This window comes from Entelurus aequoreus, linkage group LG08 (assembly GCF_033978785.1).
Source record: "Entelurus aequoreus isolate RoL-2023_Sb linkage group LG08, RoL_Eaeq_v1.1, whole genome shotgun sequence".
NCBI lineage: Eukaryota > Metazoa > Chordata > Actinopteri > Syngnathiformes > Syngnathidae > Entelurus > Entelurus aequoreus.
The window spans coordinates 5,407,492-5,419,636 of record NC_084738.1 but is presented as its reverse complement, the minus strand read 5'-3'; the positions used below and the strand labels follow the sequence as shown (position 1 = coordinate 5,419,636).

The window sequence follows — 12,145 nt, the reverse complement described above, 5'->3', positions numbered from 1 at the left end:
TCAGCGTGGCACACTTCACAGGGCGGCGCTCATATTAGCGCGCTTGTTGCACAGTCGTTTTTTTTTAAAATGAACTTGATCATTAAAATCCACTCAATTGTCTTGTTTTCCGTTTTTTATCTTTGACCTTGCAGCTGAGCAAGCAGCTGAATGATCATCTCTGGCTCCCCGCCGCTCTCATCTATTATTCACACTCATTGATCGCATTGTGTACGTTTGCTCCAGTCACTATTTTCTCCTCAAGCAGGCAGCGAAATAGTACTCTCTGGCGCAGGGCCGGCCCGTGGCATAGGCTGTATAGGCAAATGCTAAGGGCGCCGTCCATCAGGGGGCGCCACGCCAGTGCCACAAATGTTGGAGAAAAAAAAAAAGTTGGTACTATTATTTCTAAATACAAAAAATAATCCCACTTTAATTAAAATGCAAAGTAAAGCCTATTTAATAGAAATATTATTTGTTACAACATTACGCCCCCCCCCCCCCCTCCCCCCGCACGGTGCGCCCCCTCCCTTCCCGTATCATGACTCTTACCACATCAAAAAATCAACACAAGATGTCAAAACGGCCAAAACTGTCAGGTGCCCAGGGAAGAAAAAAGAGAAAAGAAGAGGAGGAGAAACGAGAAAAAGACAGAGGTAGCAGGTAGGTAACGTTAGCCTACATGAAATTATTTGTCTGTTACAGACTGTAATGGTAACCTGGCTTTTTAGCATTAAGCTAATGTTACATGATTCGGCAATTGCTAATCAATAAATAGCTAGTTCTGTTTTAACGTCGGGTTAATATTGTGGAGGGGGCTAAATTGTTATGGAAAATAATAATGTAACGTTAGGTAATTACAGTACTCCCACCTTACATTCCTCAGGGACATTTGTATTAGATCTTTTAAGCAGGTGTTTTTTGTTTACATTGTTATTGCCTTCTGGTTAGCTAATGTTTGCCCTGCAGGTAATAGTCACTTTTCCACCCCTTTATATATTAGGTATAGTTGTAAGCCTAGTTGTTAAAGTGCACATCATTAATGTTAATTAAGCAATATCACATGAGAGGGAATGCTCTTTTTTAATTTGAGCACTGCTGTGATTCGGTTAAAGATAATCATAACATAACATTCTCATATAATATGTTAATTTGCTTTCTTTAAGTAAAAAAAAAGGTCAAAGACAAAGCTATTCGGTTTCTTGTGAGTATATACACTTCACTGCCGATGTGGGTGGGGGGGGGGCGCCACCTAAAATCTTGCCTAGGGCGGCATATTGGTTAGGGCCAGGCCTGCTCTGGCGCTCCACGTTGTGTGTGTGACGAGTACCTCGATGGGCTGCGGGTCGTTGAGGTGGTCGCTCAAGTCCATGAGGATCTGGGGCATCCAGGCGGGGACGTCGTAAGGGCTGGACAGGATGCACGCGCTTAGTCCCAGCACTCCGGCGTGACGCCGCACCAAATCTGCACCAGCACAAACACACAAAGTCGCTGCATTTAGAGAATTTAGCGAAATGGAGAAGGAAAGAAGAGAATGTGCTTTTTACCAGATGACATGATATTGCAGCAGCTTCTTTTGGTTGGATAACCATACAGTACCAATTTGTAATTGGTTTTAGGGACAGTATCTTCTTTTTGATATTGTATATATATATATGTTTTATTTCATTTCATTCTGCAAATAGTTCAATAAATATATTATTTTACAATAATAAAGAAACTAACTTTGTATAATTTTTTTTTGTAATACAAATAAATAATATTAATTCACTTGATCCAAAAAGCTGCATACTTTTGTTTTGCTGTGTATCTGCTAAGTAAAATATTTTTACATAGTGTATAATAATATTTTTTATTTTTTAAACATTAATAGTTAGCAATAGATTAGTAGAATGATGAAATCCTGAATTTTATTTTAATTTGTATTTTCTATACTGATCGTGGTTCTACACGAAGAAATGGAAATATGACTTTTTAACTGAACATTTTCAGTTTTGAAATGAAATCAATCAAATCTATCGTTTGATTTAATTCTACAATAAATAATAGTTGAACATGAACTGTTTTGATACACCTAATATAATTGTACCAAATAGATCGTATTATTTGAACAAGAAATATAAATATGAAAAAAATAACAATAAAATACTTGAACAAAAAATATAGTAATAATAATCAGAATGTTCTTTAACAATATTAATAATATTATTCATAAACCTGATCCAAAAGCTGCATACTTTTGTTTAGCTGTGTATCTGCCAAGTAAAATAACTTTTTAAGCAGTTTAAAACATTTTATATGATCGATTTTTCTTTTACAAATGTAGGTATATCATTGATTGTATCGTATATAATTATCACTTATTTGATTATATATTTTTAAAACATTCTTATCTGAGTTTTTTCAAGTAGTTTTTAATAGATTATGAAAATGACAATTCTAATTCCTATTTTCTATAATGGTTGTGATTTCACAAAAGGAAATTCAATATGATTTTTTAACTGAATATTTTTAGTTTATTTATTTATTTATTTTACCAATTTATTATTTTAGATCTGCGATGAGGTGGCGACTTGTCCAGGGTGTACCCCGCCTTCCGCCCGATTGCAGCTGAGATAGGCTCCAGCGCCCCCCGTGACCCCGAAGGGAATAAGCGGTAGGAAATGGATGGATGGATGGATTATTTTAGATAAATGTATCTTTTTATCTAATTTTTTACAAGAAATAGTTCTGATATACCTACTTAAATTGTACTAAATAGATCGCATTACTCGAACAAGAAATATAAATGATAAAAAAATGATATTAAAAATACTTGAACAAGAAATATATTAATGATCAAAATGGTCTTTTCATTACATTTTTCAAAAATATAACAACAATATTATCAATATACTTGATGAAAAAGCTGCATTCTTTTGTTCAGCTGTGTATCAAAGTAAAGTCACTTTTTAAGCATTAAAAAAAAGAAAATCCTAGATTTTTTTCAACGGATTTAGATATTATTTTGATAGTATCGTATAAATATCACTTCTTTTTTTTTTAAACATTAGTAGTTTTTAACAGATAAGTAGAATGACAGAATCCTGCATTTTTTCCTAATGTGTATGTTCTATACTGATTGTGGTTCCGCAAGAATAAATGTAATATTTTGAATTTTTAACTAAATATTTGTATTGTTTTAATTTTATTAATGGATCTTTTTAGACCAATTTACCAATTTGATTTGATTTTACAATAAATAATATATTTAAATACTAGGGCCTGCGAATCTTTGGGTGTCCCACGATTCGATTCAATATCGATTCTTGGGGTCACGATTCCATTATAAAAAAAAAATTCCGATTCAACACGATTCTCGATTCAAAAACGATATTTTTCCAATTCAAAAGGATTCTCTATTCATTCAATACATAGATTTCAGCAGGATCTACCCCAGTCTGCTGACATGTAGGGATGATGTTTGATAAGGAATTATCGAGTTCGAGCCTATTATCGAATCCTCTTATCGAACCGATTCCTTATCGATTCTCTTATGGAGTCCAGATAGGTTGTTGTATATGGAAAAAAACACACAATATTTGGTTTAACAAAAGCTCACTTTTATTATATAAGAAAAAAATAAAATCTAATAAATAAATAAATATTGACTGTTACCCACCTAAAAAAATAAAATAAAATAAATAAATATTGACTGTTGTTACCCAAAGTATATTAAGTGGGATTTTTCAGAGAAACAAATATATACAGTAACACAAAAACAAGCTGTCTCTGTGATCACTATAGGTGTATAAATAATAATATAGTGTTAAATAAAATCAGTCCCTTGGGCACAAAACTGGAAATACCCGAGGGCAGCTGTGGCTACGAAAGTAGCTTACCACCACCAGGTGTGAATGAATGATGGGTTTTTAACATGTAAAGCGACTTTGGGTACTTAAAAAAGCGCTATATAAATCCCAGGTATTATTATTAAAAAGTGCACTTCTGCTGCTATTTGACATAACTGTTTGTTATGATGCTTTGACATTTTTGCACTTTATTTCTTTATTGAAAGAAAATTCTATGAAGAGAAAAGTTGTTTGCAAATGTGGTTACAATGCTAATAAATGAAAAGTTAAAGCTAAAAAAAGAAATACACTTTATTGAGTTAACATTATTTCTTTATAGGGGGAAAAATGTTATGAGCTAGAGAATATAACAACTACACTACCCATCATGCAACGGGAGTTACGAGCATGCGCGGTAGCCCCGAAAAGTGTTGCATGTTGTCACCCGTGAAAGTAAACGTCAAGAACTCAGCCAACACGCCTCGTCTGCATTATTTATAATTAGACAGACAACACATCTACAGTGTGATTTTGTAACGTTTACAAGGAAAGAAAAACAAAAGTTCAAAAAGGGAGATATGTTGTGTATATATATGTATGTGCTGCAGTGTTGTATATATATGTATGTGCTGCAGTGTTGTATATATATGTATGTGCTGCGGTTGTTTTAAGAAGGTTGTGACAGCTGCCGTAAAGGAGGTGCGTTGCTAGCCTGGTTGCTATGTTTCCGGTTGGTGGTAAAAGTGTTGGTCATGTGTTTTACCCTGCTCAAATCTCTCAGTAAAGTTATTCGATGGATTATAGCTTTTGTTTGGAACTTTATTACACCTTGGAGCGCTTTTTCCCGTCCATTGTTTTCCTGCTTTCACTATCTGCGCCTAATGACTGAGCTATGTGACGTCATTTCTTGTGATGTCCCACGGAGCATTTCTGGTCGGGACGGGATTCGAATAAAGAATCAACTCTTTTTCTTTACTATAGTGGTCTCGATAACGGGTACCGGTTCTCAAAAAGGGATTCGAGTTCGAGGACTCGGTTCTTTTCTTATCAAACAACCGGGAAAACCGGTTTCGAGTATCATCCCTGCTGACATGCAAGCAGAGTAGTAGATTTTTGTAAAAAGCTTTTATAATTGTAAAGGACAATGTTTTATCAACTGATTGCAATAATGTACATTTGTTTTAACTATTAAATGAACCAAAAATATGACTTATTTTATCTTTGTGAAAATATTGGACACTTGTCAGCTTGTCAAGCTTATGAGATGCGATGCATACACTATTGTTCTATTTTATTATTCTTTTTAATACAAATGTCTAATGATAATGTCAATGAGGGATCTTTAATCACTGCTATGTTGAAATTGTAACTAGGGATGTCCGATAATATCGGCCTGCCGATATTATCGGCCGATAAATGCGGTAAAATGTAATATCGGAAATGATCGGTATCGTTTTTTTTATTATCTGTATCGTTTTTTTTGTTTTTTTTATTAAATCAACATAAAAAACACAAGATACACTTACAATTAGTGCACCAACCCAAAAAACCTCCCTCCCCCCATTTCTTTCTGTTATTAATATTCTGCTTCCTACATTATATATCAATATATATCAATACAGTCTGCAAGGGATACAGTCCGTAAGCACACATGATTGTGCGTGCTGCTGCTCCACTAATAGTACTAACCTTTAACAGTTAATTTTACTCATTTTCATTCATTACTAGTTTCTATGTAACTGTTTTTATATTGTTTTACTTTCTTTTTTATTCAAGAAAATGTTTTTAATTTAGTTATCTTATTTTATTATTATTTTTAAAAAGTACCTTATCTTCACCATACCTGGTTGTCCAAATTAGGCATAATAATGTGTTAATTCCACGACTGCATATATCGGTTGATATCGGTATCGGTTGATATCGGTATCGGTAATTAAAGAGTTGGACAATATCGGAATATCGGATATCGGCAAAAAGCCGTTATCGGACATCCCTAATTGTAACTAATATTGATACTGTTGTTGATAATATTCATTTTTGTTCCACTACTTTTGGTTTGTTGTGTGTGGTGTTTGTGTCTCCTCTCAATTGCTCTGTTTATTGCAGTTCTGAGTGTTGCTGGGCCGGGTTTGGTTTTGGAATTGGATTGCATTGTTATGGTATTGCTGTGTATTGTTTTGTTGGATTGATTAATTAAAAATTTTTAAAAAAAAAATAAATACCGTATTTTCCGCACCATAAGGCGCCCCGTGTTATTAGCCGCACGTTTAATGAACGGCATATTTCAAAACTTTGTTTACCTATTAGCCGCCCCGTGTTATTAGCCGCACCTACGCTACGCTAAAGGGAATGTCAACAAAACAGTCAGATAGGTCAGTCAAACTTTAATAATATATTACAAACCAGCGTTCTAACAACTCTGTTCACTCCCAAAATGTAATGTGCAAATGTGCAATCACAAAAATAGTAACACTCAAAATAGTGCAGAGCAATAGCAACATCAATAACTCAACGTTGCTCATACGTTAGTGTCACACAACACACAAAATAAACATTTAAAGCTTACTTTCTTAAGTTATTACTCATCCACAAATCCCTCGAATTATTCTTCTTCGGTGTGCTTCACTTGTTTTTTGACACCATCTGTGATGTGGACGCGCATGCAGTCGTAGATCAACAGGAACGGCGCTGCGTGAAAAAAGTCACCCGGTGTCTTCGCGTAAACGTCTATCAACCACTCGCTCATCTTTTCTTCGTCCATCCATCCCTTCGAGATAGCTTTTATGATGACGCCGGCTGGAAAGTTCTCTTTTGGCAAGGTCTTCCTTTTGAATATCACCGTGGGTGGAAGTTTCTGGCCGTTAGCATGGCAAGCTAGAACCACAGTAGGACGACTTCTCATTCCCTGTGGTGCGAATATTCACCGTACGTGTTCCCGTTGTATCCACAGTGCGGTTCACATGAATATCAAAAGTCAGTGGAACCTTGTACGCGTGTCTCTTAGTAGGAGACATTTTGTTGTCTTTACAGAAACACACAAATGAAATTAAATATCCGCGAGCTTCTTCTTCTACGGGGGCGGGTGCTCACCTTGGCGGTTGCTTACAGTAGAAGAAGAAGCGCTTCCTCTTCTATGGGGGCGGTTGCTTACCGTAGAAGAAGAAGCGCTTCCTCTTTTACGGGGAAAAAAGATGGCGGCTGTTTACCGTAGTTGCGAGACCTAAACCTTATGAAAATAAATATGAATATTAATCCATATATAAGGCGCACCGGGTTATTAGCCGCACTGTCTGCTTTTGACAAAAATTGTGGTTTTTAGGTGCGGCTTATGGTGCGGAAAATACGGTAAATAAATAAATTTAAAAAAAGAGAAAAAAAAAATAGATTTTTGAAAAATGAGAATCGATACTGAATCGCACAACGTGAGAATCGCGATTTGAATTCGAATAGATTTTTTCCCACACCCCTATAAAATACCTATTTTATTTGTACTACACTAAGTATATCACTTGAACAAAAAAGGGAAATATTAAGGAAAAAAATAAATACCGTAATTTCTGGACTATAAGCCGCTACTTTTTCCCCTCGTTCTGGTCCCTGCGGCTTATACAAGGGTGCGGCTTATATACGGCCTGTTCTTCACAGACTAAGAGGATTTCGGTGGTTTTAGTACGCAGGAGGAAGACGATGACACAATGATTAAAGACTGACTTTTCCTATACCGGTAGGCTGGTTATTTTGATAACGTACAGGCGAGCACTTTGTATTACTTTGCAGCGTTGTATTATTTGTACTCTGCACGAATGCTGTTCGCCATGTCAAAGATGTGAAAGTTGGATTGAATGATTGAAAGATTTATTGTTAATAAATGGGACGCTTTGCGTTCCCAAACAGTCATCTCTGTCCCGACAATCCCCTCCGTGGTAGCAGGAACCCCTATATACTACGGTAATTACACATCAAAACCCTGCGGCTTATAGTCGGGTGCGGCTTATATATGGAGCAATCTGTATTTTCCCCTAAATTTAGCTGGTGCGGCTTATAGTCAGGTGCGGCTTATATATGGAGCAATCACTAATTGTAAGTGTATCTTGTGTTTTTTATGTTGATTTAATAAAAAAAAGATTTAAAAAAAATAAATTTAGCTGGTGCGGCTTATAGTCCGGAAATTACGGTACTTGAACAATACAATAAGAATCAGAATGCTCTTATCTATATAAATAAATGTATAATGTTGTGTAAGAATGACTATGTACACCTTGTTAGCTGGTTGTGTTGAAGTGGGTCACTTTGCATGTATTTGTGTGTACCTGTAGAAGTCAGCTCTCCTCTGGCCTTGGGGAGGCGCATCTGACTCAGCGTCTGGAGTTGTGTCTGCAGCATGCGGTCGAGAGGGAAGAAGTGGCACTGCAGCAAACCACTCAGGGTAGTGGCCGCCATGTCCCTCACCTAAGGCGGGGAGGGGAAGGCACAGACGAGAGGTGAGGCCACAGATGTTGCAGTGGCGAGCTATGAGCAATTGATTGAAAAGGAAAGCGAAGAGTAAGCAGGGGACATGTCACGGACATGAACATGTGGGAGGGGGGACACTTGCAAAACATCCACTTCCTGCATAAATGATGAAGCAGCTGTAAGCAGTGACATGTTCTGCTGCTATTCACTTTATGACAGTGGCGTCTAAAATGCAGCAAAAGGGCCTTTGGTGGCACATCATTTGTTTTTATAGAAACATAAAAATATTTATATAAAAAAACACACACAGACATTAGAAAATGGTGATCAACATCAGCATCGGGACTCTAACTATCTGTGGGACTTGAATGCACGTTGCACAGCCCAATAATCTTTTTTTACCCGATTATTTTATTTTCATAACAGTGAGAAGCTATAATCGAAATCAAAAATCGATTTGGGGTGTATTTATTTATTTTTTTGGGCATAAAAAAATACAATCATGTGCGCTTACGGACTGTATCCCTGCAGACTGTATTGATATATATTGATATATAATGTAGGAACCAGAATATTAATAACAGAAAGAAACAACCCTTTTGTGTGAATGAGTGTGCCGCGGCCCGGTACCGGTCTGTGGATCGATTGGTACCGGGTCGCACAAGAAAAAGAAAAAACTTTTTTTTTATTTTTATTAAATCCACATAAAAAACACAAGATACACTTACAATTAGTGCACCAACCCAAAAAACCTCCCTCCCCCATTCACACTCATTCACACAAAAGGGTTGTTTCTTTCTGTTATTAATATTCTGCTTCCTACATTATATATCAATATATATCAATACAGTCTGCAAGGGATACAGTCCGTAAGCACACATGATTGTGCGTGCTGCTGCTCCACTAATAGTACTAACCTTTAACAGTTAATTTTACTCATTTTCATTCATTACTAGTTTCTATGTAACTGTTTTTATATTGTTTTACTTTCTTTTTTATTCAAGAAAATGTTTTTAATTTATTTATCTTATTTTATTTGATTCATTTTTAAAAAAAGTACCTTATCTTCACCATACCTGGTTGTCCAAATTAGGCATAATAATGTGTTAATTCCACAACTAGGGATGATGTTTGATAAGAAATTATCGAGTTCGAGCCTATTATCGAATCCTCTTATCAAACCGATTCCTTATCGATTCTCTTATGGAGTCCAGATAGGTTGTTGTATATGGAAAAAAACACAATATTTGGTTTAACAAAAGCTCACTTTTATTTTATAAGAAAAAAATAAAATAAAATAAATAAATAAATATTGACTGTTACCCCCCTAAAAAAAAAAAATAAAAAAAAAATTGACTGTTGTTACCCAAAGTATATTAAGTGGGGTTTTTCAGGAAAAAAAAAATACAGTAACACAAAAACAAGCTGTCTCTGTGATCACTATAGGTGAATAGCCATGCCTTGAGGCGTTTTTTCCGGTCCATTATTTTTGCTGCTTGTGTGACATCACAGGAAATGACGTAGCTCAGTCTAATGACTGAACTACGTCATTTCCTGTGATGTCCCACAGGGCATTTCTTGTGGGACAGGATTCGTTCCCAGGAATTCGAATAAAGAACCAACTCTTTTTCTTTACTATAGTGGCTTCGATAACGGGAACCGGTTCTCAAAAAGGGATTTGAGTCCATGGAATCGGTTATTTTCTTATCGAACGGTTCTTTACTTATCGAACAACCGGGAGAACCGGTTTCGAACATCATCCCTATCCACGACTGTATATATCGGTATCGGTTGATATCGGTATCGGTAATTAAAGAGTTGGACAATATCGGCATATCGGATATCGGCAAAAAGCCATTATCGGACATCCCTACTAATTATATGACCATAATAACTAATTAGATGACCATAGTAACTAATTAGATGACCATAGTAACTAATTAGATGACCATAATAACTAATTAGATGACCATAGTAACTTATTATATGACCATAATAACTAATTAGATGACCATAGTAACTTATTATATGACCATAGTAACTAATTAGATTAACATAGTAACTAATTAGATGACCATAGTAACTAATTATATGACCATAGTAACTAATTAGATGACCATAGTAACTAATTAGATGAACATAGTAACTAATTAGATGACCATAGTAACTAATTAGATGACCATAATAACTAATTAGATGACCATAGTAACTAATTAGATGACCATAGTAACTAATTAGATGACCATAGTAACTGATTAGATGACCGTAGTAACTAATTAGATGACCATAGTAACTAATTAAATGACCATAATAACTAATTAGATGACCATAGTAACTAATTAGATGACCATAGTAACTAATTAGATGACCATAGTAACTCATTAAATGACCCTAGTAACTGATTAGATGACCATAGTAACTAATTATATGACCATAATAACTAATTATATGACCATAGTAACTAATTAGATGACCATAGTAACTTATTATATGACCATAATAACTAATTAGATGACCATAGTAACTAATTATATGACCATAATAACTAATTAGATGACCATAGTAACTAATTATATGACCATAATAACTAATTAGATGACCATAGTAACTAATTCAATGAGCATAGTAACTAATTATATGACCATAATAACTAATTAGATGACCATAGTAACTAATTCGATGACCATAGTAACTAATTAGATGACCATAGTAACTAATTATATGACCATAGTAACTAATTAGATGACCATAGTAACTAATTATATGACCATAATAACTAATTAGTTGACCATAGTAACTAATTAGATGACCATAGTAACTAATTAGATGACCATAGTAACTAGTATATCATGCAAAAGCGCAGATTCCAAGCATTGAAATACTTAGTATAGTTGAAGACTTACAGTCATTAGCAAACATGACTGCACATCATAATGGCAGCTACACTTTCCATCTTAAAGAGCTAAAAAAAAAATGTCGGGAATGTTCGGCGGGCCAGATTGAAAAGCCTAACGGGCCGCATGAGGCGCCCGGGCCTTAACTTGCCCAGCTCTGCTCTATATTGTCTAAAAAAATGTTGACTTTTTCTGGACACTTTTGAAGACTAACAAGAAAGCACGTATCGCTCTTCACAACCAGCAGCCCCCCTGCCGTGCCTCCACTGAAAGCACTCACTTGCGGTTACGTCTTACTTGTGACAAAAACACACAAAAAGTGACAGAAGAATTGTATCTTTTATTTTTTTCAATGTTTTGCTTTTCATATTTCTTGCTCAATTGTCTCCCGCACAGCGTCTATCATGCCACAAATGATCTTGCAGGCGTATCACCACATCTTCAACCACAAAAAAAAAGGCATTACCTCGAGTTGCTCGTCCAGCAGCAGGCGCATCACCAGCTTACGTATGCGCTGCACCTCCACAGGCACGCTGAGCAGCGTAAATAAGTTGTAGAAGACCATAATCTGCAGGTAGGTCAGCACCGAGTAGCGTGCATGCCATGACCTGCTGCCTGCCATCTACAAGCACACACACACAGGGACAAGACTTGATTACCACTTGCATGTAGCGCGTAGATCTGATCATACTGCATGGTCACCTCTAAATGTCATACAGAGCATGTTAGAATGTTCCAGCATGACGCACGAGGCTGTCTTCAGCTGCTGTATGATGCATAATTCAGACGCTTATCTAACGGAATACCTACACAGATGCGTTTGACTCCATGCATGATGTCAGAGTGTGTGACATTGTATAAAAACACATGAATATGATCAGAAAGAATACTTTTTGAGAAATAGACTACCTTTTGCCAACATCGGTTCATTATTCCCTTGCTGTAATGAATTGATAATGCTAGCAAGTTAGCATTGTGTCCTGCATAAAA

General features: G+C 35.9%; 1 protein-coding gene across 4 annotated transcripts in view; it reads right to left on the bottom strand.

Moving 5' to 3' along the window:
• LOC133655332 (proteasome activator complex subunit 4B-like) overlaps window positions 1-12,145 on the bottom strand; it is a 128,855-nt gene that overhangs the window by 15,173 nt on the left and 101,537 nt on the right. For all 4 annotated transcript variants that reach the window (XM_062055367.1, XM_062055368.1, XM_062055370.1 and 1 more), the window contains 3 exons: window positions 11,622-11,777; window positions 8,120-8,258; window positions 1,310-1,443 (listed from right to left, as the gene is read on the bottom strand). In XM_062055367.1, the coding sequence (XP_061911351.1) occupies window positions 1,310-1,443; window positions 8,120-8,258; window positions 11,622-11,777 (429 nt within the window). The remainder of the gene's footprint in view (window positions 1-1,309; window positions 1,444-8,119; window positions 8,259-11,621; window positions 11,778-12,145) is intronic.